Source organism: Cryptomeria japonica, chromosome 7 (assembly GCF_030272615.1).
Source record: "Cryptomeria japonica chromosome 7, Sugi_1.0, whole genome shotgun sequence".
In the NCBI taxonomy this organism is placed as follows: domain Eukaryota; kingdom Viridiplantae; phylum Streptophyta; class Pinopsida; order Cupressales; family Cupressaceae; genus Cryptomeria; species Cryptomeria japonica.
In genome coordinates this window covers 359,155,469-359,179,081 of record NC_081411.1, presented here as the reverse complement: position 1 = coordinate 359,179,081, position 23,613 = coordinate 359,155,469, and the positions used below count along the sequence as shown (strand labels likewise).

Sequence of the window (23,613 nt, the reverse complement as noted above, 5' to 3'; positions counted from 1 at the left end):
CCCCTACAGGGATAGAGATGGCAGACTGCATTTTTGATGAGCAAGGCTTTTGGGTCCCTTGTGATGAGATAGTGAAGGTAATTTTTTTATAAATTCTACAATTTAACTTCATGTTTTATAACTTATTATATGTATTCTCTTATTTGCTCATTTTTCTAAATTACACAATATTTTCAATTTTGCAGTTTGTTAAGCCCTTGGTGGTTTTGTTGCGAGTTGTGGATGGAGATAAGTCCGTAATGGGCTATATATATGAGGGCATGGATAGGGCGAAGGAGGCCATCAGATTCGTCTATGGAGTAGATGAGAGCAAGTATGGTCCCATTTGGGAGATCATTGATAGGAGATGGCATCATCAGCTTCATAGGCCCATCCATGCGGCAGCCTATTATCTGAATCCGGCATTCCGTTTTATCCCTTCTTTCAAGGCTAATGCGGAGGTCCTTAATGGGCTATATGCACTCATGGAGAAGATGGGACCTGCTGGTACTTCTCAGATAGACCTTTTTTGAGAGCTACAGATGTTCTCAGATGCACAAGGGGAGACCTTCTCTCGTCCTGTCGCCAAAGACGGTAGGACAACTATGATGCCAGGTAAAAATAAATTGTTTGGCTTAATTTTAGTTTTATTCAATACTATATTGTAACTTGTTAAATGAGTTCATCAGTGAGACTGATTTTATTTATTTTTCTCATTTCAAACTCAGATCATTGGTGGAACTTTTTTGGCCTAGAGACACCAAATGTTCAGAAGTTGGCCATTCGCATCTTGAGCCAACCATGCAGCGCATCAGGTTGTGAGCGCAATTGGAGTATGTTTGAGCACATACACTCCAAGAGGCGCAATAGATTATCTGTGGAGAAGATGAATGATCTCGTCTTTGTTCACTACAACCTCCGCCTGAGAATGAGAAAGAATGCAACAGTTGACATGTCTCCTATCATTCTAGATGAGGTTGATCTTGAGGCAGAGTGGGCCAATGAGAATCAGACAGCTCCTGGGACTCCTACAGCTGTATTTAGTGATGATGACATTGATTGGATCGACCAGGTAGATATAGAGGCTGAGGCTGTAGCCATGGCAGAGGAGGAGCAGAGAGCACGAGCAGAGACAGGAAATACTGAGACTCAGAGTGACACAGTTGTTCCTGATGTTGGTGAGCATGACACAGCCGTTCCTGATGTTGGTGAGCATGGCATGGTGTCACGGGGAGCGACTATGGCTGCTGAATCATCCAGGACCTACTTTAAACGCCTTCGCAAGGGGCTAGTGCGAGAGGGTGCACGGCCCTCTGAGCCATAGGCTTGTACACTTGTAGTTGTATTTAGTATTTACTATTTACCTTTGGTATTTGTATGAAACATTTGATGATGATCATATGATGACATGGATTTTTTATTCCATGAGTTTTGTAATATTGTATACATTTGACAATATTTATATATCTATGTTTGTTATTTTCTTCAGCTACAATTTGCGTTTATGCTTATGTGATTGATGTATACTTGTGTATGTAATCAAATGAGCCGAGTTTAATGATGTTTTTGTGTCTTTAAGGTGTATTCAATAAAGGGTGTCTGAAACAAGTTTTAAATCTTTAAAAATCTCTAAATTTCTTGAGTTTTTCACTTTCCCGAGTCCAGCCGAGTCTGGAGCCGAGTCTGACGCCGAGTCCCGAGTCAGAGTCCGAGTCAGCCTTGCCGAGTCCGAGTCCTGTTTCTTTGGTCAGGACACACAACTGTAGAAGAGGAAGAGGAAACAGAGTCATGGCAGCAGGAAGAAGAGGAAGAGGAGGAGCAACAGGGAGGATTGCGGTCTCAATGGAAAAGTACAAGGCTAAAATTTACACCCTTGAAACTATCCTCGGCACACCTGGTACCTCAGGAGGCGCTTGCAGTAGCCAGGCTAGTGGGAGATGTACGACCAGTGGGGGTACTGTTCCAGAAGATTGGAGAAGGGGAACCGCCGGCACAGCGACGGGTATCGCTGCTACAGATCAGCTTGGCCGTACTTGCAACAAAAACTGGTACAGTACCAACAAAAACTGGTACGGTACCAACAGGAACCGGTACAGTACCAGCAGGAACCAGTACAGTACCAACAGGAACTGGTACGGTGTCAGCAGAAACTGGTACAATGTCAACAAAAACTGGTATGGTGTCAGCAGGAACTGGTATGGTACCAACTAACTTAGAGGCAGCAACAGCTTTGGATACTTTGACAGATAAAGATATAGACGCCTCGTTGGATGGATGGCTAGGGCAGTTCGCACTCGCCCCACACCTTCCCCCCTCCCCTACACCGCATAACATGGCCATTGGGCTAGGCATGACCACAGATAGAGATATCACTGTCCTAGATCTGGACAAAGAGAGATCCACTGATCAGGAACAGCAGGGAAGGGACAAGCAGAGCAGTGGACCCGAAGGAGCCTTCACAGGACTCCATATCACACCACCCGACCTGAATGACCCAACAGGCTCACTCGGACGATTCCTAGGGGCGCTACAAGGGCTCTCTAATGTTGCATGCAGCATGGCTCAGCTTACTGGATAGATGGAGGCCGGCAATTCAGCCGACGCTACACAATTGTGCCACTTCATGACCGAGGGGTGCAAGGAGGAGTTCACACAACACTTTGAGCAGCAGGGGTGGCCAGACCATGGTACACCTGAGATGATTCAGAACTGGACCCACAGGCGCCTGATAGGAGGCACAGGCACCTTGGGCACCACCTTCCACAGCATGGAGGGGGCCTTCGGGGAGGTGTATTTACAGATGCGGCAGCACCAGGTGGAAAAGGAGGCACAACGGATGTACATAACAACACTGGAAAAAGAAGGTGAGAAGCAGGCACAGTTGGCCACAGTGGAGAGGAGCTTAAGAAAGGAGATGGAAATGAAGATGACTACCTATGAGGCCCGTTGTAGCATGTAGGAGGAGGCACAGGCGTTAGCAGAGGTCACTTTACAGCTGGAACAAAAGGATAACAAGCTATTGGAAGCTGCTCATATGGTAAAGAAAGCACGGGAACAGCAGTTGATGGCAGAAAAGAACCTGAAACTCCAGGCCGGACAGCAGCCTTCTACTGCGACCACTATAGGGACGCCTTCTCCCTCTTCTCGGTCCTAGTTTATGTTTTATATTTCAGCTCTTATTGTCTTAGTCGTCTGGAAGACGACTACGTTTTGGAGGGGGCTAATGTTAGGGGTAAAAGCGTATGTTAGTAAGAATAATAGTTATAAATGTGTTTTGTTGTGTTTATGTTTATGTTGTCGCCGAGAGGTTCCCGTCGGGTAGTTGGGAGTTCGTGACGGTTGGCAACTTGACCAGCCGTCGGGTCTATATATTGTTTGGTTGGAACCTCGGCAGGGGGATTATGTATGGACAATTCTGGACATTGGAATAAAGATATAACTTTCCGGTCTAATTGCTATCATTGGTTATTTACGTTATGATGTACAATTGTTCTGTTCCATGAATACTTGGTACGTGCAGGAAATACTGTGTTATCGGATCACTCACCAACTATACATTTAGGACTAAACAGTATCAGAGCCCAAGCGACTATAAAATTTGGTCTTCTAAAATTTCAAAAGGGATTTTTAAAGCTTTTGACGATCATTTTTTTCTGTTCTAAAAATCGCAGATTTTTTTCTAAGGCAAAATCAGGGGTTTTTGTTTTCTGATTTTCACGAGTCTTTCTCATTGAAAATCGAAACCCTTCTCTAAAAATTTGTGGGGCTTTTTGCTGAGGAAAATTGATTTTAGGGTGGATTTCGTTGTGTAATCGCGCACCTTAGAAACCCTCTTGGTTGCCACGTTTTTCATCATCCTGGACGTGTTTTTTTTCTCAGATTCAAATTGCGATCTTATGTCATGTGTGGATGCAATTTTCTGAGATTTTTCTTCTCTGTTGGAGCCTGCGTTTTTTAGACCCAACTTTCTGGTTTTTTCAGAACCTTCCTGGACGCAATTTTTGCCCTAGCTAAGGCGCCATTTTATCTCTACTTTTGGACGCGATTTGCGCATTTTTTGAAGTCGTTTTTCAATATTTTTCTGAAAACGTGACCTGCGGCTAGGGTTTGTGATTCTCCTTTATTTCAAGTAAGAAAAAAAATTCAATGTAGAATTATTTGTGGGTTTTTCGAGATCTCTTTTGGGTTGCTTTTAGATTTTTTTGGGTCTTCCGAAAATTTTACCTTGAAATTTGTGCAAGTGGGTGCTGCCGAAGTTTTCTGGGACTTGTTTTTTGTTTCACTGCAGTGGTTTTTTTGTGCCTTAACCAGCTTGACCTGGAAGTACGTGATGGCATCTCTAACAAATATAATGCTCAAAAGCAGCCAGAAGTTCAACAGGAAGAATTACAACAACTGGAAGCAGTGCATGCTTACAATTTTTGACTATCATTGCCTTGATCAAGTTATTTTGAGGAACTCACCTCGTCCCACTGTAGCCAGAAAGGATCAGGACAAATGGGATGAGCGCAACCAGGAAGTTGTCATATGCTCATCAAGCTTTTAGTAACTGACGACCAGCTACCACAAGTGCTGTCAAGCAAAACAGCTGCTGACGTCTGGACATACCTGAAGGATCTCCATGAAACGTCAAATAAGAGTCGTGTGTTATTTCTTAAGAACATGCTCTTTTCGATAATGATGGACGAGAAGACCCCTCTTCAGGAGCATCTCACAAAGATAAAGGATATTCAAGACTAGTTGGAAGCTATTGGTCAAAAAATGGAGGAAGAAGATGTAATGTCCCCTTCTTAGGCGTAATGTTTCAGTTGACCGATGGCCTATTTCGAAGACCCGTAGGCTACTCAATGGGTGAAATTAGGGTTTCCAATTTTGGAGTTTGTTGTTGCTCGTGAATTAGAGTTTGGATTGCGGATTCCTTCTAGGTTTTCAAAGGGCTTCGCAGTGGTATGTCCGGCTTTGCATTCCGAGCACTTTTTGGAATTTACTATTTTTAGTAAATTCTATTTCTGACAGTGGTCCTGATTATTTTGACACAGTTGGTTCTCTTCTTCAGTTGGTTTAGTTGGCTTCGTCACTTTTGGCCTTGGGATGTTTTTGGAGAGATAAGTTCATTTCATTTAAATAATGTTATGTTTTAATGTTATATTTTAAAGTTGACCCCTTGGCCTAGCTTCATCACTTCAAGTTGTTTTAAAAGGTGGTCTTCAAGGGTGGACGAATCATGGAAGGGATTTAATATTTCCTAAGGTCTAAAATCTTGCTTATGAAAAGGGGTGCCAACTTTATGAAGAGAAGTGAATTAAAATAAAGGTTAATTAAGCTTTTAAAAGTGGCGCCATCTCTTGGAGGAAAATTCAAATGTGAAATTAGGGCGCACTTTCTAGAAGCCTCTAGAGATCCCTTGTTAAGCTTATAAATGGAGCCCTCTTCCCTTCATTTGGCATCTTATGTCTATTGTAATGTTACTCTGCCGGAATGGTATTGGGGTTGCTTCGAGGAATGAATGCCTCCTAGCCTTGGCATTGCTTCTTGCTTGAAAGATAGCAACTAGTGGTGATTTAGTGTAGTTGTGAGAGTTTGTAGTGGGGATTGCATTGTAGCTCGAGTTGTGCTTGAAGTTCAGTTATTTGCATTTCATTTCATTTTCGGGAGTTGCGATTAGCAAGGCAGATTTGTAGTTTCACTCATATATTTCAAAATAAAAACATATTCATTCTGGGTATTGCATATTTCCTCTTGTTTTGGCTGGGCGCTCCTTTGTGCAAATTTGCAGATTCTAATATGAAGTGTTTTATTTTATAGAGAAGAATCACCATTCTGGCCTGGCGTCACTGCTGAGAATTGCCCTGGGGTTCGTGATAAATAATCTGTTGGGTTAATGTCTGATTTCTTGGTATTGGTTGGGTCGCCTCCTTCATAGGAAGCCATTGCTTTTGGTTTTGGGTCATTCAGACTAGTATTGAGAGAGTAATGAGCATTTTAGTGATTCCATGTGTTGCTGATTAAGCATTTCAGGTGCAGGTCTGTCATAAATCAGAATATTAAGATTGATCCTTGAGTAGAATTTCTTGGACTTACCATTTTTGTTAAGCCCGGGAGAGCCTTCTATATTGTTACAGCATTGTATAGTCTTAATCCTATGATCTTGGCAAGCATTTACTATCATATTGTAAGCTGAACAATAGTACTGGCAGCATTTCTTCTCATTTTCATTTCACGCTTGTTATTTACATTTAATTCCATTTCTAAGTTCTTAGCATCTCCGCCATATGGTAGCTCCATTCCCACCCTGGGTTTGAAAGCACATGCTTGGTGTCGAGTTTTCCTTTCAGCAGTTGTAATTGTAAAGATCCTCTGACCATATGTTAGTCCATCTTGGGCACATTCTTGGTTAGAGTTGCTTTCAACATGCACCAAGATCCTCTGACCATATGTTAGTCCATCTTGGGCACATTCTTGGTTAGAGTTACTTTCAGAATGCTTTAAGACCCTCTGACCATATGCTCACGCCTTGCCCAACCCGGGATCCTGGTGTACATTCTTGGTTAGAGTTGTTTTTCGCATCGTTTTGGTTTAAGTGCTAACCCTAACGGTTGTGTGTTGCATTACTCTTTGTAATTGAAAAATTGAAAAAAATGGTCTGGGATATTTCAGAAGATATGGTGGTCATTACTCTAAAGAGTATCCCACGTTCATATGAGCATTTCATCGAGACACTGAATATCACCTCCACCAATGTTGATCTCAAATTTGAAAATATTTGCAACAAGCTGCTACAATAGGATCATTGGAGACAACAATTTGGGAGCAACCAGTTCCACCTCCATAGAGAAAGCGTACTCTACCAAATCTTCTGCTAAGAACAAAGGGAAGGCTCAATCTTCTCAATCGAAAGGCTCTAGTTCTTCTCAGGACAGCAAGAAGAAAAGGAACGTTCAGTGTAATTATTGTCATAAGTATGGTCACATGAAGGCTGATTATCGGGTCCGATTGGCTTTTGAACAAAAGAAGCAGGGAGGGTCTCAACAAAAGGCATATGTTGCAGAGCACTCTGAGCAAAAAGACTCTGCATTCTATGCTTTTATGGCCAAAAGAACTGCAAATCCAAAAAAATCATCTGCTTGGTATATTGATTTAGGGGCTTCTCGACATTTTACTCATCGTCGGGATTGGTTCACCAAATATGAACCATTCACTGATTCGGTGTTCTTTAGAGGAGGCGAAGAGTATACCATTGCCGGTAAGGGCAATGATCAGATTCACTCTGGAGGGAGAAATTTAATATTTCTTGATGTCTACTATGTTTTAGACATGGAACATAATCTTCTCTCTGTCAGCCAAATCATGAGGCATTCTCCCCAGTTGGATGTTGTTTTCAGTTCGCCCACCTGTAGCATTGTTGATAGGGAGACTCATACTCCAAATCGCTATGGGACTCGAAAATCATGGTCTTTATAGACTTGTTGATTCTGGCGATTCTCAAGAGCACGCTCTCGTAGCCAGAAACAATTCCATCAGCAAACTTTGGCAACAATGTTATGGGCACTTGAATGTGCACTATCTCTCTCAACTATCTTGGGAGGGTTTGGTTGTTGGTCTACCTAAGATCCAAACTCAAAATCGTGTAGTTTGTTGAGCCTGTCAAGCTAGGAAGTAGCATAGGACACTATTCTCAGATGGTGATTCTTGGCGAGCCTCCAAGGTACTTCAATTGGTTCACGCTGATGTATGTGGGTCAATGAACACTCCATCTGTTACTAGGTCCAGGTACATTTTATTATTTCTTGATGATTTCATTAGAAAAATGTGGGTGTATTTTTTGAAAAATAAATCAGATGTGTTCAGTACATTTCAGCAATATAAGGCCTTAGTTGAGAAAGAATTTGGTTCTCAAATTGTCACTCTAAGCTCAGATAATTGGGGGGGGGGAGTTTTGTTCCACTGACTTCTCTACATTTTGTGCTACACATGGCATTAAGCGCCAACTCACCACACCATACACCCCTCAGCAGAATGGTGTCGTTGAACGTAGGAATCACACCATTATTGAAATGGCTCGTTCTATGATGGAATATAAAAAGTCCCCAAGAAATACTGGGTTGAAGCAGTTTACACTGCAGTCTATCTCCTGAATCGGTCACCTACACAGGCCGTTAAGAAGATGACTTCAGAAGAAGCCTGGTCAAGACGTGGGCCATCTGAAAGTCTTTGGTTCTACAGCTCATGTATGGATTCTAGAAGCCAAGCGTGCCAAGCTGGACTCCAAGAGCCAGCAACTTATGTTTATTGGTCAGAGCGACAATCACAAGGCATACAGATTGATTGATGTGGAGACAGATCATCTCATATTCAGTCATGATGTTGTGATTGATGAGACTATTGGTCCATTTCTTCCTACTACTAATCCTGCAGATCAGCCTATGAAGGTTTCTAATAAGTGTGTTCGCCTTCCTCTTGGTTCCCCTGATGGGAGGGCTTCAGAGCATTCTAACTTTGAAGATGAGAAGTCTACTGGTCATGATATAGCACCACCTGATTTTCCTCAAGACTCACATCCAGATGACTTTGTTCCAGAAATCCCAAGAGATGTTGTTTCTCCTATTCTAGATGTTGGTATTTCTACTCTCTGGCCTAAGTGGTGGGCCAAGACTATCGAAGATCTTCATGATGATGAACTCATTGAGGGCAGATCAGCTCGCAGGAAGAGCAAGCAACAAAACACAATCAATTTTTCTCTTATGGCCAACATCCACAGCATCTATGAGCCTTAGACATATTTAGAGGCTAAAGGAATTCCAGAGTGGGAAAAGGCTATGGAGACAGAATACCATAGTCTTCTGAAGAATCACACTTGGGTTCTTTCTGATCTTCCTACTGGGAAGAAACCTATCAGGTGCAAATGGGTTTATAAGGTCAAGTATCATGCAAATGGTACTTTGGATATAAAAGGCCAAATTAGTTGCTTAGGGATTCACACAACGGGAGGGCATTGATTATGAAGAGACCTTTGCTCCTACTAACAAGATGAGCACAATTCATCTTCATCTCGCTATTGCAGCCCAGTTTGGATGGGCAGTTCATTAGATGGATGTCAAGAGTGCCTTTCTCAATGGTGAGTTGTAGGAAGAAGTCTACATTACGCAGCCTCTTAGTTTCAAAGTTGTCGGCAAAGAGCATCACGTGTGTAGGCTTGTGAAAGCACTCTATGGGCTAAAACAGGCTCCTCGTGCATGGTACATCAAAATTGATCAGTACTTGGTTGATCATGGTTTTCAATGCAGCTCTTCTGACAGTAATTTGTATGTCCAACACTCTGGTGATGATATTCTCTTTCTTGTTGTCTATGTTGATGACTTGATCATTATTGGAAATTCAGCACATTTGATTGCCGTAATCAAACAAGATTTGTGTCAAGCTTTTGACATGACAGATTTGGGCATTCTCCATTACAATTTGGGTATATTGAGGTTTGGCAGACAAATAATAGTATTTTTATCTCTTAGTCTAAATATGCTCAAAGTCTGCTTGACAAATTTTGGATGCAGGATTGTAAACCTCCCTCCACACCTATGGAGAAGGGGTTGAAGTTGTCAGCCAACTCTGATTCACCTTCGGTTGATGAAACGACATTCAAGCAACTAGTGGGCATCCTCATCTATCTCACTGCCACTAGACCTGATCTCAATTTTGTAGTGAGCTACATTTTTCGCTTCATGATAGCTCCAAAAGTTGATCATTGGGTTGCAACGAAGCGAGTGCTAAGATATGTAAAGGGAACTTCAAATATTGGCATTCTATATGGGAGATGCAAGGATCCAAAGCTGATTGGTTATACCATGTCATGTCCCCTCTTTAGCTCTGTCTAGCAGAGACATGTGAGTCAGCTTATTATGGGGTCTTGTAGGCTGACAGCGATGGATAGAGACTCAGTGTGGTTATACAGTGTCTGGGACTCGGTGTTCTGGCAGTAGTTGATCAGTTTGGAACAGTTCCTTATTTTTAGGAGATAGTTCCTACATTTATGGAGGATATCCCTACTATTTAGGAGGTTATGACCATACCCAGGGTTGGGTCTCCTTGAGATTATTCTTTGGGTTCAATTTCAGAGGATTTGGGTTTGTTTCCTAGTTTCTAGGAGCATCCCTAGATTTTAGGGATGAGATTGCCAGTGGATCCTTGATTTCCGACTTCAATCACAGACAGGTGGCAGGTTGACTTTCTGGTTTGTGGTGTCATTTGAGCATTTTGTAGCTATTTGGGTTATATTTTTAATATTTCCTAAGTTAGCGTTTATTATTTAAATAAGGCTATGTTTATAGCCATTTTGGAGTAATAAGGGGTTTTTGGCCTCATCTAGATGCGTATCCCTTGGTGTAATAGCTCGTTGGAAAGGTCTTGGACTTTTCTAAATATTTCTCTTTTGACTCAGATCCTTTCGGTGAACGGATTTCTTTATATTTGAAAAAAGGTCGTTTTTCTATACACTTGGCAACTTAAAATGAGAAATATAACATTTTAACCCTAAACGCCCCATTGAGTCACTTTTAGGGTTCGAGCTAAGTGGGAAGGTCTGGGCATAGGAGCTGTGTTGATGCAGAACAGACATCCCATTGCCTATGAGAGCCAGAAGCTGCGAGATAATGAGAGGTTGTACTCTACCTATGATAAGGAAATGTTGGCTATCATGCATGCTTTAGCCAAATTCAGACAGTATCTTGTTGGCAGCAAATTTGTGGTAAGAACCGACCACAACAGTTTGAAATATTTCCTTGATCAGATAGAGCTCAATGATCGACAACAAAAATGGGTGAGCAAGATTCAGGCTTATGATTTCGATATCGAATTCATAAAGGGGAAGAATAATACTGTGGCTGATGCACTCTCTAGGAAACCATCACTTGCTGCCCTATGTTCATTGAGCGAGATTTCAGCAGATTGGAAGGCTCAACTTTTGGTTGAGTATTCCAAAAATCAGCATGCTTGTGAGGTCATGGATGGTTTGATAGTGGACGACAGATACAATGTGGTAGATGATATTATCTATTACAAGGGCAGGGTTTATCTTGTTCCGGGTTCACAGTTGAAGAAACAAATTTTGCATGCTTTCCATGATACTCCTACGGCAGGACATCCAGGGTATGTTAAGACTTACAGAGCGGTTTGAGAGAGATTCTCTTGGAAGGGTCTCAAAGATGATGTTTTGCGGCATGTCTGTGAGTGTATGACTTGTCAGCAGAACAAGTCGGAGCATACTTATCCTGCTGGGTTGTTACAACCCTTGCCTATACCGGAACAGAAGTGGACTGGGATTTCTATGGACTTCATTACAGGTCTTCCTCGGGTGCAAGGGAAGGATTGTATCTATGTGGTAGTGGATAGGCTAACAAAATATGCCCACTTCTTTCCCATTGCAGTTGATTTTACAGCATCTCAGGTGGCTGAGCTATTTTTCAGAGAGGTGTTTAGACTCCATGGTCTTCCCAAGACCATAGTGAGTGACAGGGACAGCAGATTCATGAGTTCCTTTTGGCAGGAACTTTTCAGGCTAGCAGGCACTGAGTTGACACCTAGTACTAGTTACCACCCTCAAACAGATGGACAGACCGAAATAGTCAATAAGTGGGTTGAGGGATATTTGCGTAACTATGTGTTAGGGCAGCAGAAAGCATGGGTACGTTGGTTGTATTTGGGCGAGTATTGTTATAATACTACGCACCATATGTCCATTGGTATGACGCCTTTCAGAGCTCTCTACGGCTATGAGGCATTATCCTTCATTGATTTAGCTCTGAGTGACAGTAGAGTTCCTTTGGCTCAGGATTGGTTACAGGAGAATCAGGATATCATGAGATCTCTCAGGGAGAATTTACAGCATGCACAGAATCAGCAAAAGATATACGCTGATCGGCATAGGATTGAGAGAGCATTTGAGGTGGATGACATGGTTTTCTTGCGCTTACGCCATACCGGCAAAGCACCCTTAAAGGGGGGGGGAGCTGAGAAGCTCAAACCACGTTTTTATGGACCATACAGGGTACTCAAGCGAGTTGGAGAGGTTGCTTATGAGGTTGAGTTACCACCAGGCAGTAAAATTCATAATGTGTTTCATGTATCTTGCCTGAAAAAGGCCCTTGGACAGCATATTACAGTTTCACCCGATTTGCCCCCCATGGATGAGGAAGGTAAATTGACTTTGGTTCCTGAGGAGATTCTTGAGGTGAGGGAACGACAGTTGAGAAGCAGGGTGATTCGTGATTATTTGGTACGTTGGAGAAATCTTCCCATAGAGGATGCCACTTGGGAGGGTGAGGCCATTTTACAACATCCAACATTACAGTTGCTTGTGGGCAAGCATCTCCGAGAGGGGAGGACTGTCATGTCCCCTCTTTAGCTTTGTCTAGCAGAGACATGTGAGTCAGCTTATTATGGGGTCTTGTAGGCTAACAGCGATGGATAGAGACTCAGTGTGGTTATACAGTGTCCGGGACTCGGTGTTCTGGTAGTAGTTGATCAGTTTGGAACAGTTCCTTATTTTTAGGAGATAGTTCCTACATTTATGGAGGATATCCCTACTATTTAGGAGGTTATGACCATACCTAGGGTTGGGTCTCCTTGAGATTATTCTTTGGGTTCAATTTCAGAGGATTTGGGTTTGTTTCCTAGTTTCTAGGAGCATCCCTAGATTTTAGGGATGAGACTGCCAGTGGATCCTTGATTTCCGACTTCAGTCACAGACAGGTGGCAGGTTGACTTTCTGGTTTGTGGTGTCATTTGAGCATTTTGCAGCTATTTGGGTTATATTTTTAATATTTCCTAAGTTAGCGTTTATTATTTAAATAAGGCTATGTTTATAGCCATTTTGGAGTAATAAGGGGTTTTTGGCCTCATCTAGATGCGTATCCCTTGGTGTAATAGCTCGTTGGAAAGGTCTTGGACTTTTCTAAATATTTCTCTTTTGACTCAAATCCTTTCGGTGAACGGATTTCTTTATATTTGAAAAAAGGTCGTTTTTCTATACACTTGGCAACTTAAAATGAGAAATATAACATTTTAACCCTAAACGCCCCATTGAGTCGCTTTTAGGGTTCGAGCTAAGTGGGAAGGTGTTATAAGGAAGTTGTGACCTAACTCTTGGATATCTTTTACACATTCAAAACTTGCTTCTTGCGAATTTGCTCTGGTAGAGCGATTCTTCATCTGGGATGCAAACCCCAGGTTGGATACTGGCTGGGACGTAGCCCCCAGCAGTAGTTTGTCAGTAGATACTTCAGGGTGTTGGGCATTGGTTGACAGAGATTGGGTGCGCTATTGATTGCAGAGGGTTTCATCAAGGCAGCTAACCTTATTCAGCTGGCACGTGACTACAGCTGCAGCCCATTGGGAGTTGTGGTGGCGTCATTCTTCCTTGCTGTCCATTTTGGTTTGTTGCTGGTGTGAAGAGTTGGAAATCTGCATATTGTATCTTGCTTATTCATTGCAGGTCAATTCATTTTGTAGCAGCTCCAAATTGGTAAATGATAATTGTTGGAATACAAGGAAATCAAATTATTGTCCTAGTACGAGTTGTAGTATTTTAGATTGTAAGTGTTCTAATTTATGAACATTGTTCCCATTCTTATTTCGCACTCTTATTGTTTACTGTTTCTTTATATATATATCTTCAAAACTCCAAAACAAAAACAAACAAACCCCCTTTCTGCACTTCTGTCTATTCTATAAGATCACCAGAAAATTACAAAAACCTAGTTTATTAAATAAAAATTATAGCAGATCAAAAAAGGGATCCATCAGGGATCTTTCATACCAACTCAAAATAGGCAAGTTTCGTGGATGACCGCAAATCCACTTTTGGGTATGTATTCAGTTTGGGTACAGGTGTTGTAACATGGATTAACAAGAAGCAACAAGAAGTGGCTCTTTCCTCAACTAAAGAAGAATATCGAGGAACAGTTAAGGCAACATGTGAGGCAGTTTGGCTCCGTGGGATGCTTTCTAACATGCACGTCACAAGCAGGACCTTCTCCCTTGTACACTGATAATCAAGGGGTGCTCAATCTTGCCGAAAATCCAATCTTCTATGAACGCACCAAGCATGTCGAGCTTCATTGTCACTACATCCGCAAGCTGGTAGAAGATGGATCGGTTCCACTCTAGTATGTTCCGACAGCGGATCAAACTACAAATATTCTCACCAAGTCTCTAAGCCCGGATAAATTTATCAAATTCAAGGAGTAACTTGGTGTTGTTGATAGATTGACAATTAAGGGAGGGTGTTAGAATAATATATCTCTACATAGTTAATGGTCAAGTCAGTAGGTAGAGGTTGTTAGACATTTCTACAATTCTAGGTAGTTAGAAGTAGGTGATTTCATTAATATCTATAGTGCTTTGTAATTCCTATTAATTGTACTCTTTTCTCTGATAACAGACATTGCAATTTACTAGTGAATCTCTAATTTTCACATTGCTCATGTATTCCCCTAGACTTTTATGCCAACAATGTCTGTCATTATTCTATGTGCGAGTATGGTGGCGAGTAGGGTGGCGACGGGTTTATACAGAGCTTTTTTCTTCAAACTTTTTCTGACAATTTTTGTTAAAAATTGTGGCCAAGATTTTTGGGGTTTCCAAGCACGAGTTTTTTGGGCTGAAAGTTGTGTTGTTTTCCAGTGCAACTTGGTGTTCTCCCACACGAAATCTATGATGTTCTTCTACCGCATGATTTATCTATTGTTTTTCTAGAAATTGTTTTGCACAATTTTTGGTATAAATCATGTGTAGTCTCTACTTCTCAAAAATAATTGTGAAGGATTTTTCAAAAAAAAAATTGTGGAGGGTTTTGCATGATTTTGGGTTTTCTATTTTTTTTCCAAAATAATAAATGTTGATTTTCTGTTTTCTGCACATTTTTTATACAAAAATTGTGGGTTATTTTCCAGATTTTTGTGTTCATGGGTTTTCTCCAAATTTTTAAGTTCGTGGGTTTTTTTCGTTTCTCCACAAGACGAATGTTTTTACCCATTTTTTCACAAAATCGTGTGATTTCAGCATTGCATCTAAGGTTTGACAGTTTTTCCACAAAATCATGGTTTCTTGCAGCTTGTTTTGGGTCGCACCTAACTTTTCTAGGGTGAACGGTGTTCCTCTACAAAAGTTTTTGATGACTTTTTTTACAAATTGTGGGTGTTGTTGATTTTGACGATTTTTGGCAAAATCGAGGTTTTTCAGTAGCAGGATGGATGGCTTCATTACCCAACATTTTCTTGGTCATATGAGGTTCTGTAGAAAACATTGGCTCGTCCAAAAGTCCGACCAAGGAGCGTCTCATCAACAGGCTCATGTTGTAGAGCATTCTGAGGAGAAGGCAACAACCTTCTATGCATTCATGGCCAAAGGACCTACAATTATGTCATGTCTTTTATAGGGTAGTTAGTAGAATGACCATTAAGGGAGGGTATTAAAGTAATATTGTAATATTTCTATAATGTTGATCTTAGTTGTTTAGTTTCCTTTTTGTTTCCTTTCTTGTTTTTGTTTTTGATCGTTTTCCTTAGGGGAAGATCCTCTTGTAATTTTCTATATAAGGAGTATTCCTCTCCTTTGTTTAATAGAATCAATGAATCATCATTTCAAAAACTGCCATGTATCATCATCCTCTTCACTACATGCATGCAAAACAAAAAGGTGAACATGCTTCACCTGGTATGCAAATTGTCATCAAACCCAGCATGCAAGGTATTCGTCTTTTCCTACTTTGCAATTTTGCAGCAATCTCAACATGCAAGGTGTTTACACACATGCCAGAGATTCCACTTGACATGCAAGTCACCTACCACATGTAGGACTACCACCTACCACAAAATAATTAGTCATTACTCTTACACTTGCATAGTGGTTGTCATAGTTTGTCATAGTGCTCACATAACAACTATCATATAGCCCATCATAGAGAGAACTCTTACAACTTATGTCAAAATCCACTAAAATAGCCTGTAGTGGGGTCCACCAAGTGGGACACCTCCTTCCACAAAAATAGGATGCATGTCATACAAATCACTGCCATGCAAGATGCCACCTCACCAATAGGTCCTACAAAGTGATTTGACATCGTAGGAAAGTAAACTTGAGATAAAATAATTAATCAATCACATAATTTAATATTAGGGCTTGCAAAAGTTGAGACACAATCCCAACAATAACCTTCCATGGAACTTTTTGGAAGTTATATTTTTAAATCCCCTTTTATCAAAATTTTAATCCTTTAGGCCCACATAAAGTGACTTTATATTATTTTTTTCTTTTTGAGCCCGACTTTAAGTCACTTTATAGAAATTAATTAAATAAAAGTGCTTGCAACATTACTTTGAGGCAACTTAATTTAATTAATTAAATTATTCCATTTCCAATTCCTCAAGTTAGCCTAAGGGAATAAAAACAGGCTAATGGAACTTCCCCGAATACCTAGGTCAAAGAAAGGGACATTACAATAACAAAGAAGATTTGACTTGCAGCTTTATTTTAAAGGCAGTTTGGTATCAAAAATCTAGGTCTTATAAACTCTTGCAAACCATTTTATCTACAAGACCATTATCTACCTTCAATTTGCATAGACAGTTTGGGAAACAAAATTAAAATATCCCTTGCACTGCAATAATAGAAGAAATAATTAAGAAAAATCTTTTGTATTGAAAACATCGAAGCAAGGCATTGTGCCTTGACTTAACGTAGTGCAAAAGAAAAAGATATAGTTAAGAAAAATTTAAGAAGGGTGGAGATGAAAGTTCCCACTACTATAGAAAGATCAAAAAGTGGGGTCAAGGAATCATTGTCTTTCAGTTTCATGAGGAAATCCAGAGGCCTAGTCATAGTAGCATTCCATTTAAACCTATGTTGTGCCAAGTTTCCAAGTCAAAGATGGCAAGGGACAAGGGGAGAACAAAATGTCCAAAGGCTGATATGTTGTAAAGATGCAATTTTGTGATTGGGAAAACAACTAAAAACATATCGTTTTTGGTGATAGAAAACCAACATCTTGGAACTTGAGCACCACCTTCAGAGGTACAAAATGGAGCTTGAAATCTAAGTTATTGTTTTGCCTGATTTTATCTTGAAAAAAATACTATTTTGCCAACTAAAATGGCTGAAACTACTTCCAAATATTGCAAAGTCAACTCTAACATGTGACTGTCATACACCATAAATGAGCTTGAAAATCTGTTGTTTTGCAGATCAAAATCTCTCATTTAGGGCTGAGAGTGGTGTTGGGGGGCACAAAAGAACATTAAAATATTTTTTAATTCATTTTGGACCTTTTTAAATTGAGTGTAGTGGAAGGGGACAGTTGTTTGTCCCTAGGACAATAAGGGGATGTCATTGACATCTCTAACCATGTTTTCAAGGCGTTAGGGCCAAAAATAATCTGATCGAAGACAGCAATGGGACGATTCCAAGGCATCCCCAAAACAGTGTTGTGTCCATAAATGTTGATGATGCATCCCCAAAGAAAATTGATTTAAACAATATTGAAAAAGTGTTTAAAATGGGAAAAACTCAACCAAACTTAGAAAACCTTTAATAAAGTAATATTTGTAAAAATGAAGGGTTATTTCGTGTTAGATATAGTGCAGGGAGATAAAATTAAACATAATATATTAAAAAAGTGACAATTAGAATAAGAATGACTTGGCTACTTATACCGACAAATGTTTATATGAAAAAATGGGCTGGCCCTAAAATAGTAGGCCATGACATAGTAGAGCAACACCCCTTGTAGGGTTCAAGGGCAGCACCCTTGGCACATTCCCTCCAAACGCAAATTAAGGCCTTTGAAACAACAGAAACCTTCATGACGCATGCCATTTCAGAATTTTATCACTTGAAGGACAAAATTATGTATGCAAGCATTTTTTTGTTTATAAAAATGTTTTTAAGAAAACTATTTTTTTCTATTTTTTTAGGCAGTCCTTAGGTCCCCTTAGGTTTAGTCCAAATTCGCCTAAGTCCCTCGTTGTTACCTCGAGAACCCAAGGTGCCCAAGAGGTACCCTAGGCAAACCTAATGGGGAACCAACCCGAGACCTAAACACAAAGAGTACCCTCATGAGTATGGGAGTGTTTAGAGGAACTTGGTAATAGAGCTTTTTTGAAAAAGCACTTTTTCTTTTTCATTGCTTTAGTTTATGCCATTATAAAATAACATGAAGTGTCCCTTATGACCACTTTTTAGCACCTTAAGCCTAGTTTATCTACACACTTAAAATACCTTTCAAAATTGTTAAATATAAATTGTCATTTATTTTTACTTGTTCGAAAATTTTAATATTTAATTATTTCACTAATTTTTCCTTTTAAATCATCCCATGATCTTACTGAAAATAATAAAATAAGCCAATTAAATTGTCCTGATAATTCCACCAACTTCTTAAGTGCATAGGACTTTCATCCATGGAAAGTTGGTGCTATCCAAGGATGATGGTCTTCTCCAAGAAGTTCAGAGCTCTCCCAAATGTTGGATTTGCAAACAGAAAGTGTCATTGTGCATGTCTTGGCTCCAAGATATTGTTGCCACAGTAAAAATTTATTTCCGAGAAAGTTGGAGTTTCCATGAATGTGGGAATGTATCAAAAAAGGGGGACATTACATAGGTAACACTTGTCTACAGATTTTAAAAAAAAATAGATAGAGTTTTGCCCTACTCTCCATAGAGGTAGTGTTATCTCCATCTCATAATCTATGGAGCATCTAAAAATTGCGTGTTCCTTAGTCTCTAGCTTCTAGAGAGAACAAAAACAACAGATCCAGCCCTAGCAGAAAATATGATGATCAATCTCAACTCATAGCTGGTGAGAGCACACCCTCAATTGGCCAAGAGGAAACCTCAACCCATGAGATCAAAGGCATTAGAGATAGTGAGGATGATGAATGCTACCATCTATATGGCAGAAGTTAGGCCACATTGACCAAATAAGAGGGCCCAATAAATGTAACCTTATTAAAAAGATGCCAAGAGTGACCTAATGGAAAAAGTAGAGAAAATTTCTTCATTATTCTATCAATTACAGAGCTCATAAGAAAACAGCAACAAAAAGTTATATGGAAGATAACCAGCTCAACTGGAGATGGCAAAACAAATAAAATAATATTGTCCACTACAATTAATACCCAACTCATCTATTTTAACTGGATAAGATCAAGATTTCAGGCAAACAAAGGGAAATGATGCCCATAGGAATATGTAATTACATTGCACTGATAAAAGGTTACACTGTAAGTACAACAAAGAAAATCAAAATAACATGTCAAAGGTTTTTCAATATCTCAAGTGAAATCACATTCACTTTATGCCCCTATCAGTTAATGTGTTAAAAATGCAAAGGTGTGTGAGACAAAATTAGGAGCTCTTGAAATACTTGTTACAAAAAGAATGCATCATTACACTACTCAGCATTATTGGATGCTTTGCTGTGGCAGAATTTGAAAAAGACTATCAGAATGGTAATAACTTATAATTAGTACAATAAAAAGTAAGAAATTTTTATCAGACTTTAAAATTACCAACCACAATAATAAGATTGGGGATTTAATATGTCGTCTCTCTACAAACCTTTCCCTCAGAAGCCATCATTCCAATCTCATCATTTTCTTCCTGTAGAGTCCTACATTTAGCCATCAGCAGCTTTCCCATTCTACTTTGTGTTGTAAAATTCACTGCAGCAAGATTTTCTTCTAATTCCTTGATTTTCTTATCTTTTTCCTCTGCGGCACTCTATTGAAATACAAGAATAATTGATGTTCATTAAATATGGCCATCAGCTTTTAACATAAACAAACAATATAGATATTTTGCAAAACAGGCCAAAATCTTTGAACAAAATCTAACATCCCATGTAGTAGAGCTGTAGCTATGAATAAAACAAAATGTACATTATTTTATGAAGAAACCTACATCTACAAAATCATGCATCATCTCTAATCTTCCTATACAAAAAAGGTAAACAAGAATGTTATTATCAACTTGATTTTTCCAACAATTTCACTACATATGGTATTCCCTCCAAAACCAAATCAACATTAGCATTGAATGTTCCCTCATGCTGAGCAAAATTCACTTTAAGACGTGTTTGTTTGGTCTAAATTATCACCCAATTCCACCTACTCACTGCATATTTGAATGAATATTTTCTTAGGCATGGGGAAACTAAACCATTTTGCTTAACAATCGCAACATCAATTTTATCATTGCTCTGCACAAAGTGACATCAGACAAGATATAATATATGCTAAAATTTTGTTGCCTTCATTTTAAGCTTTTCCTTTAAATACCAGATGCATGTAGTGTTCGTTTTAGAACAGTCTCTCAAACAAATATTATGTAAATTACACTATTTTATTGGATTTGCTGGTTGGGATTCAGCTTCCTTCAATCAAACTCAAATCGTTGGACAAACTTGTGAATAGGAAGTATATTCTTACAAAACTACCTTTATAAACATAAAAATTGATTTGGTTATCGATATTTAGCTTATTAATCAAGAAGGTGATGTTTTCCACAATGTATCATATCATGTGATCCTTTATTTGGATTCATCTATATAGTTTTTGAGTAAATGAGCTAAGAAGCTCTATAATGACTGGTTCATACGGCACAACACTTGCTTAAGGTATTGAAAATGGGTGGCAATGAAGTGAGCTTCAACTGGGTGGAAATTCCATGGTTAAGAAAGCTTGAATTGGGGTAGTATTGGGAGTGATGACCTCCCGAAAAATCCCAATGCTTCACCCCTATGAGCAGTGCTAAGTGTACAACTCATGCTCATGCGAGATGAGTTTTTGTGAACCACTACTCAAGAGATATGGATCAAAGAGATTGACTCAAAAACTAAATTAATAATAATTTAGCTTATTTGCACCAAGATATTCAAAAACAAGAAGTTCTCAAGCCCGGTCTTTCACAGGTGTGAGAGATGACACAAAATGAGGGATTTCGTCCTCAAATTGCCAAGAAAATCTCCAGAACTTACTCTAGAAAAAAAAAACATTCCAAGCTAGCACAATTTCCAAGATGCCATTAATGCTCTACAAACTCCCTTTTATAACTTCACTTGGGCATGTTTTCCAATTCACCACGAATGTGGGACAAAAGAATGTTATAATAAAATAACATTAACTCATTATGTCTCCCATTTAAAGGGGAATTTTAATATTTTAATTTCCAACATTAGTCCCAGCATTAATTAAACATTAAAGTTAAATATTTAAATTTAACTTTAGGAGTTTTTTATTTAATTGCCCAATTAATTAATGGCTCATTAAATTTGCAAACCTGGTGACAAATATTGATCACCATAAATATTGGCATTATAAAATGCATCAAATATTTCTTGCCACTGAGCCACAATTGACTTACTATAAATAGTAAGTATCTGGAAACCCTGTCAAAACTCCTCCGATTGGCCTGAAACTGAAATCACCTAGGCCAAATCCCTCACTGATCCCTGTAAAGTCCTAGTTAGCCCTCAGGACCAAGGCAAAACAAGCTAACGACACATCATCTAATGTCAAGCTAAATTGGTGACATTACATAGATTATCAATTAAAAATAAATATATTTATATTTAATGATGTTGTATAGCTAAATGAGCAGGCACACCCATAAGGCCTCCTGCACCCATACTAGGTACATCTAGGTACGGGTTAGCTTAGGGGCATGCCTGGCTACGCCCAAGGTACCCAAAGGTGTTGAGTGCCAAAAAGTAACAAAAAAGGACATTTTCCCATGCACCCCTTCTATCGTTAGGTTTTTCTCACATCTAACACCTTGTGCAACTTATCATTGCTGCTTGTCAAACCCATTAGGGTCTGCACTCCCAAAACCCCACTAGCTATTGGGATATCTTGTTATATAAGAAATTTGATTACAATGAGGGGGTCTGGGAGTCAAGAGCATAATCAAGAACTTGACAGCTAAAATTATCACCATTAAATGCCAATTGATAAAGCTAAATATTAAATATTTAACTATCAATTGGCATTTAATATTTATCTTTATCACTACCATTTTGGCAATTGGCATTGATCAATGATGAAGTATCATACTATCAAAAGTATTTATTTATTTGTTTTATTTTTAATTTTTTTGTGTGTTATGTGTGTCTATATATACACACGTACCCAAATGTACCACACCCAAGAGAAAAAAAATCATCATACTAGCATACCTGTATGGATGTATCCCATACCCGTTCCCGTATCCGTACTCGCAACTTAGTTGTATGGTATACAATTTTTTCATTTATCATTCTTAAATTTTATATTACTTTAATAGTTTAATTCTATAATTTTATTATATAAATATTAACAGCAGCATCAGTTTGACAAGCTTTATCAAGGTTGGAATGACTATTTTAGAGGCGTTGTAAGAGGGAAAAGCTAAGCAATCTCAAGAACAGTATGTAGAGGACTTAAAAACAGATCAAAACTTGGATTGGCAGGGATTGGATTCAATAAAAATCAGACACACTGTGAAGGGCGATAGTGGGCAGTCAGAGGAATCTCACCATATGACAAGATATGTAGTTTAGGGAAGGGTAAGATAAGATTGAGAATGATCTGATACAAGGATAAATATGAGGCATGGTATAACATAACAGCATTAAGGACAGAAATCAGAATTGAGTATATTGCAGACACAGAGAATGGTATTCATATTTGGAGCTAACTGTAACTGTGAGGAGGAAAGCCATGAACAGCAATGCAAAAGACTGTTTCTATGTGACAAGAAGGAGATTAGGCAATTAATTTTCCTGATAATCGGCAGATGTTTTTCTGTAAGTTCTCATGTAAGTTCTCATGTGCACAATGGACTGGTATACAAATACTTTTTTACTCCACACTGTTGGATTGAAGGAATCGGCTAGGCAGGTAGGCAGTAGGCTGGTTGTTAACTATAACTGGCCTACTGTGTCTAATGTCATTGATAAGATCGAGATGGATACTGTGACAGGCTTCTTGGGAGTAATATTTGCCATGGGCAGAAAAGGCAAGAAAGGTAAAATGACAACAACATGGTCCATTTTCAAGAATTGCGTCAGAAATGACGACTTTGTTCCTATGATTTGTCTTTTGCAATGAATATGGAAGTATTCACTGATGCTAAGATACAGAGGATCTATGATATTGGGGCAGGAATCTGTTTCTACCTGCACAATTTCACCTAAATGTGATATGCTTTTCCAGTTTTAATAAAGAGCGCTACCACCATACTGGTAGTACTTATCTATCAAAAATGATACATATACTAAATTAAAATATTAAAAATTGAGAAATAGTACATAAATTTTACCAAATTAAATAAGAATTTCAAGAAGAAAATTTGGGGCATGATATACTCGATTTGGCATTAAAATCTGAGGTGCACACCCTGATACTTGGCCTTGGTATATCGCAAGGATCTCCTGCAGGTGATTCTAGTCATTTATGGAGAAGGGTTTTGTGAACCGCAGGATTTAGAAGATGCATTAAAATATTAATCAACACTAAAGTTAAAAATTAAAATCATCACCCAAAAAACCTGAACCATACTCGATCTCAAGCAATTCCAAATGGTACCCGATTCAGGTACAACTCATACCTG

The 23,613-nt window shown here is 39.2% G+C and overlaps 1 protein-coding gene across 3 annotated transcripts in view; it reads right to left on the bottom strand.

The window, feature by feature from the left end:
- The window catches only part of LOC131051631 (FKBP12-interacting protein of 37 kDa), a 184,021-nt gene that overhangs the window by 31,528 nt on the left and 128,880 nt on the right, over positions 1-23,613 (bottom strand). For all 3 annotated transcript variants that reach the window (XM_059209073.1, XM_059209074.1, XM_059209072.1), the window contains one exon: positions 19,585-19,746. In XM_059209073.1, coding sequence (XP_059065056.1) covers positions 19,585-19,746 — 162 coding nt within the window. The remainder of the gene's footprint in view (positions 1-19,584; positions 19,747-23,613) is intronic.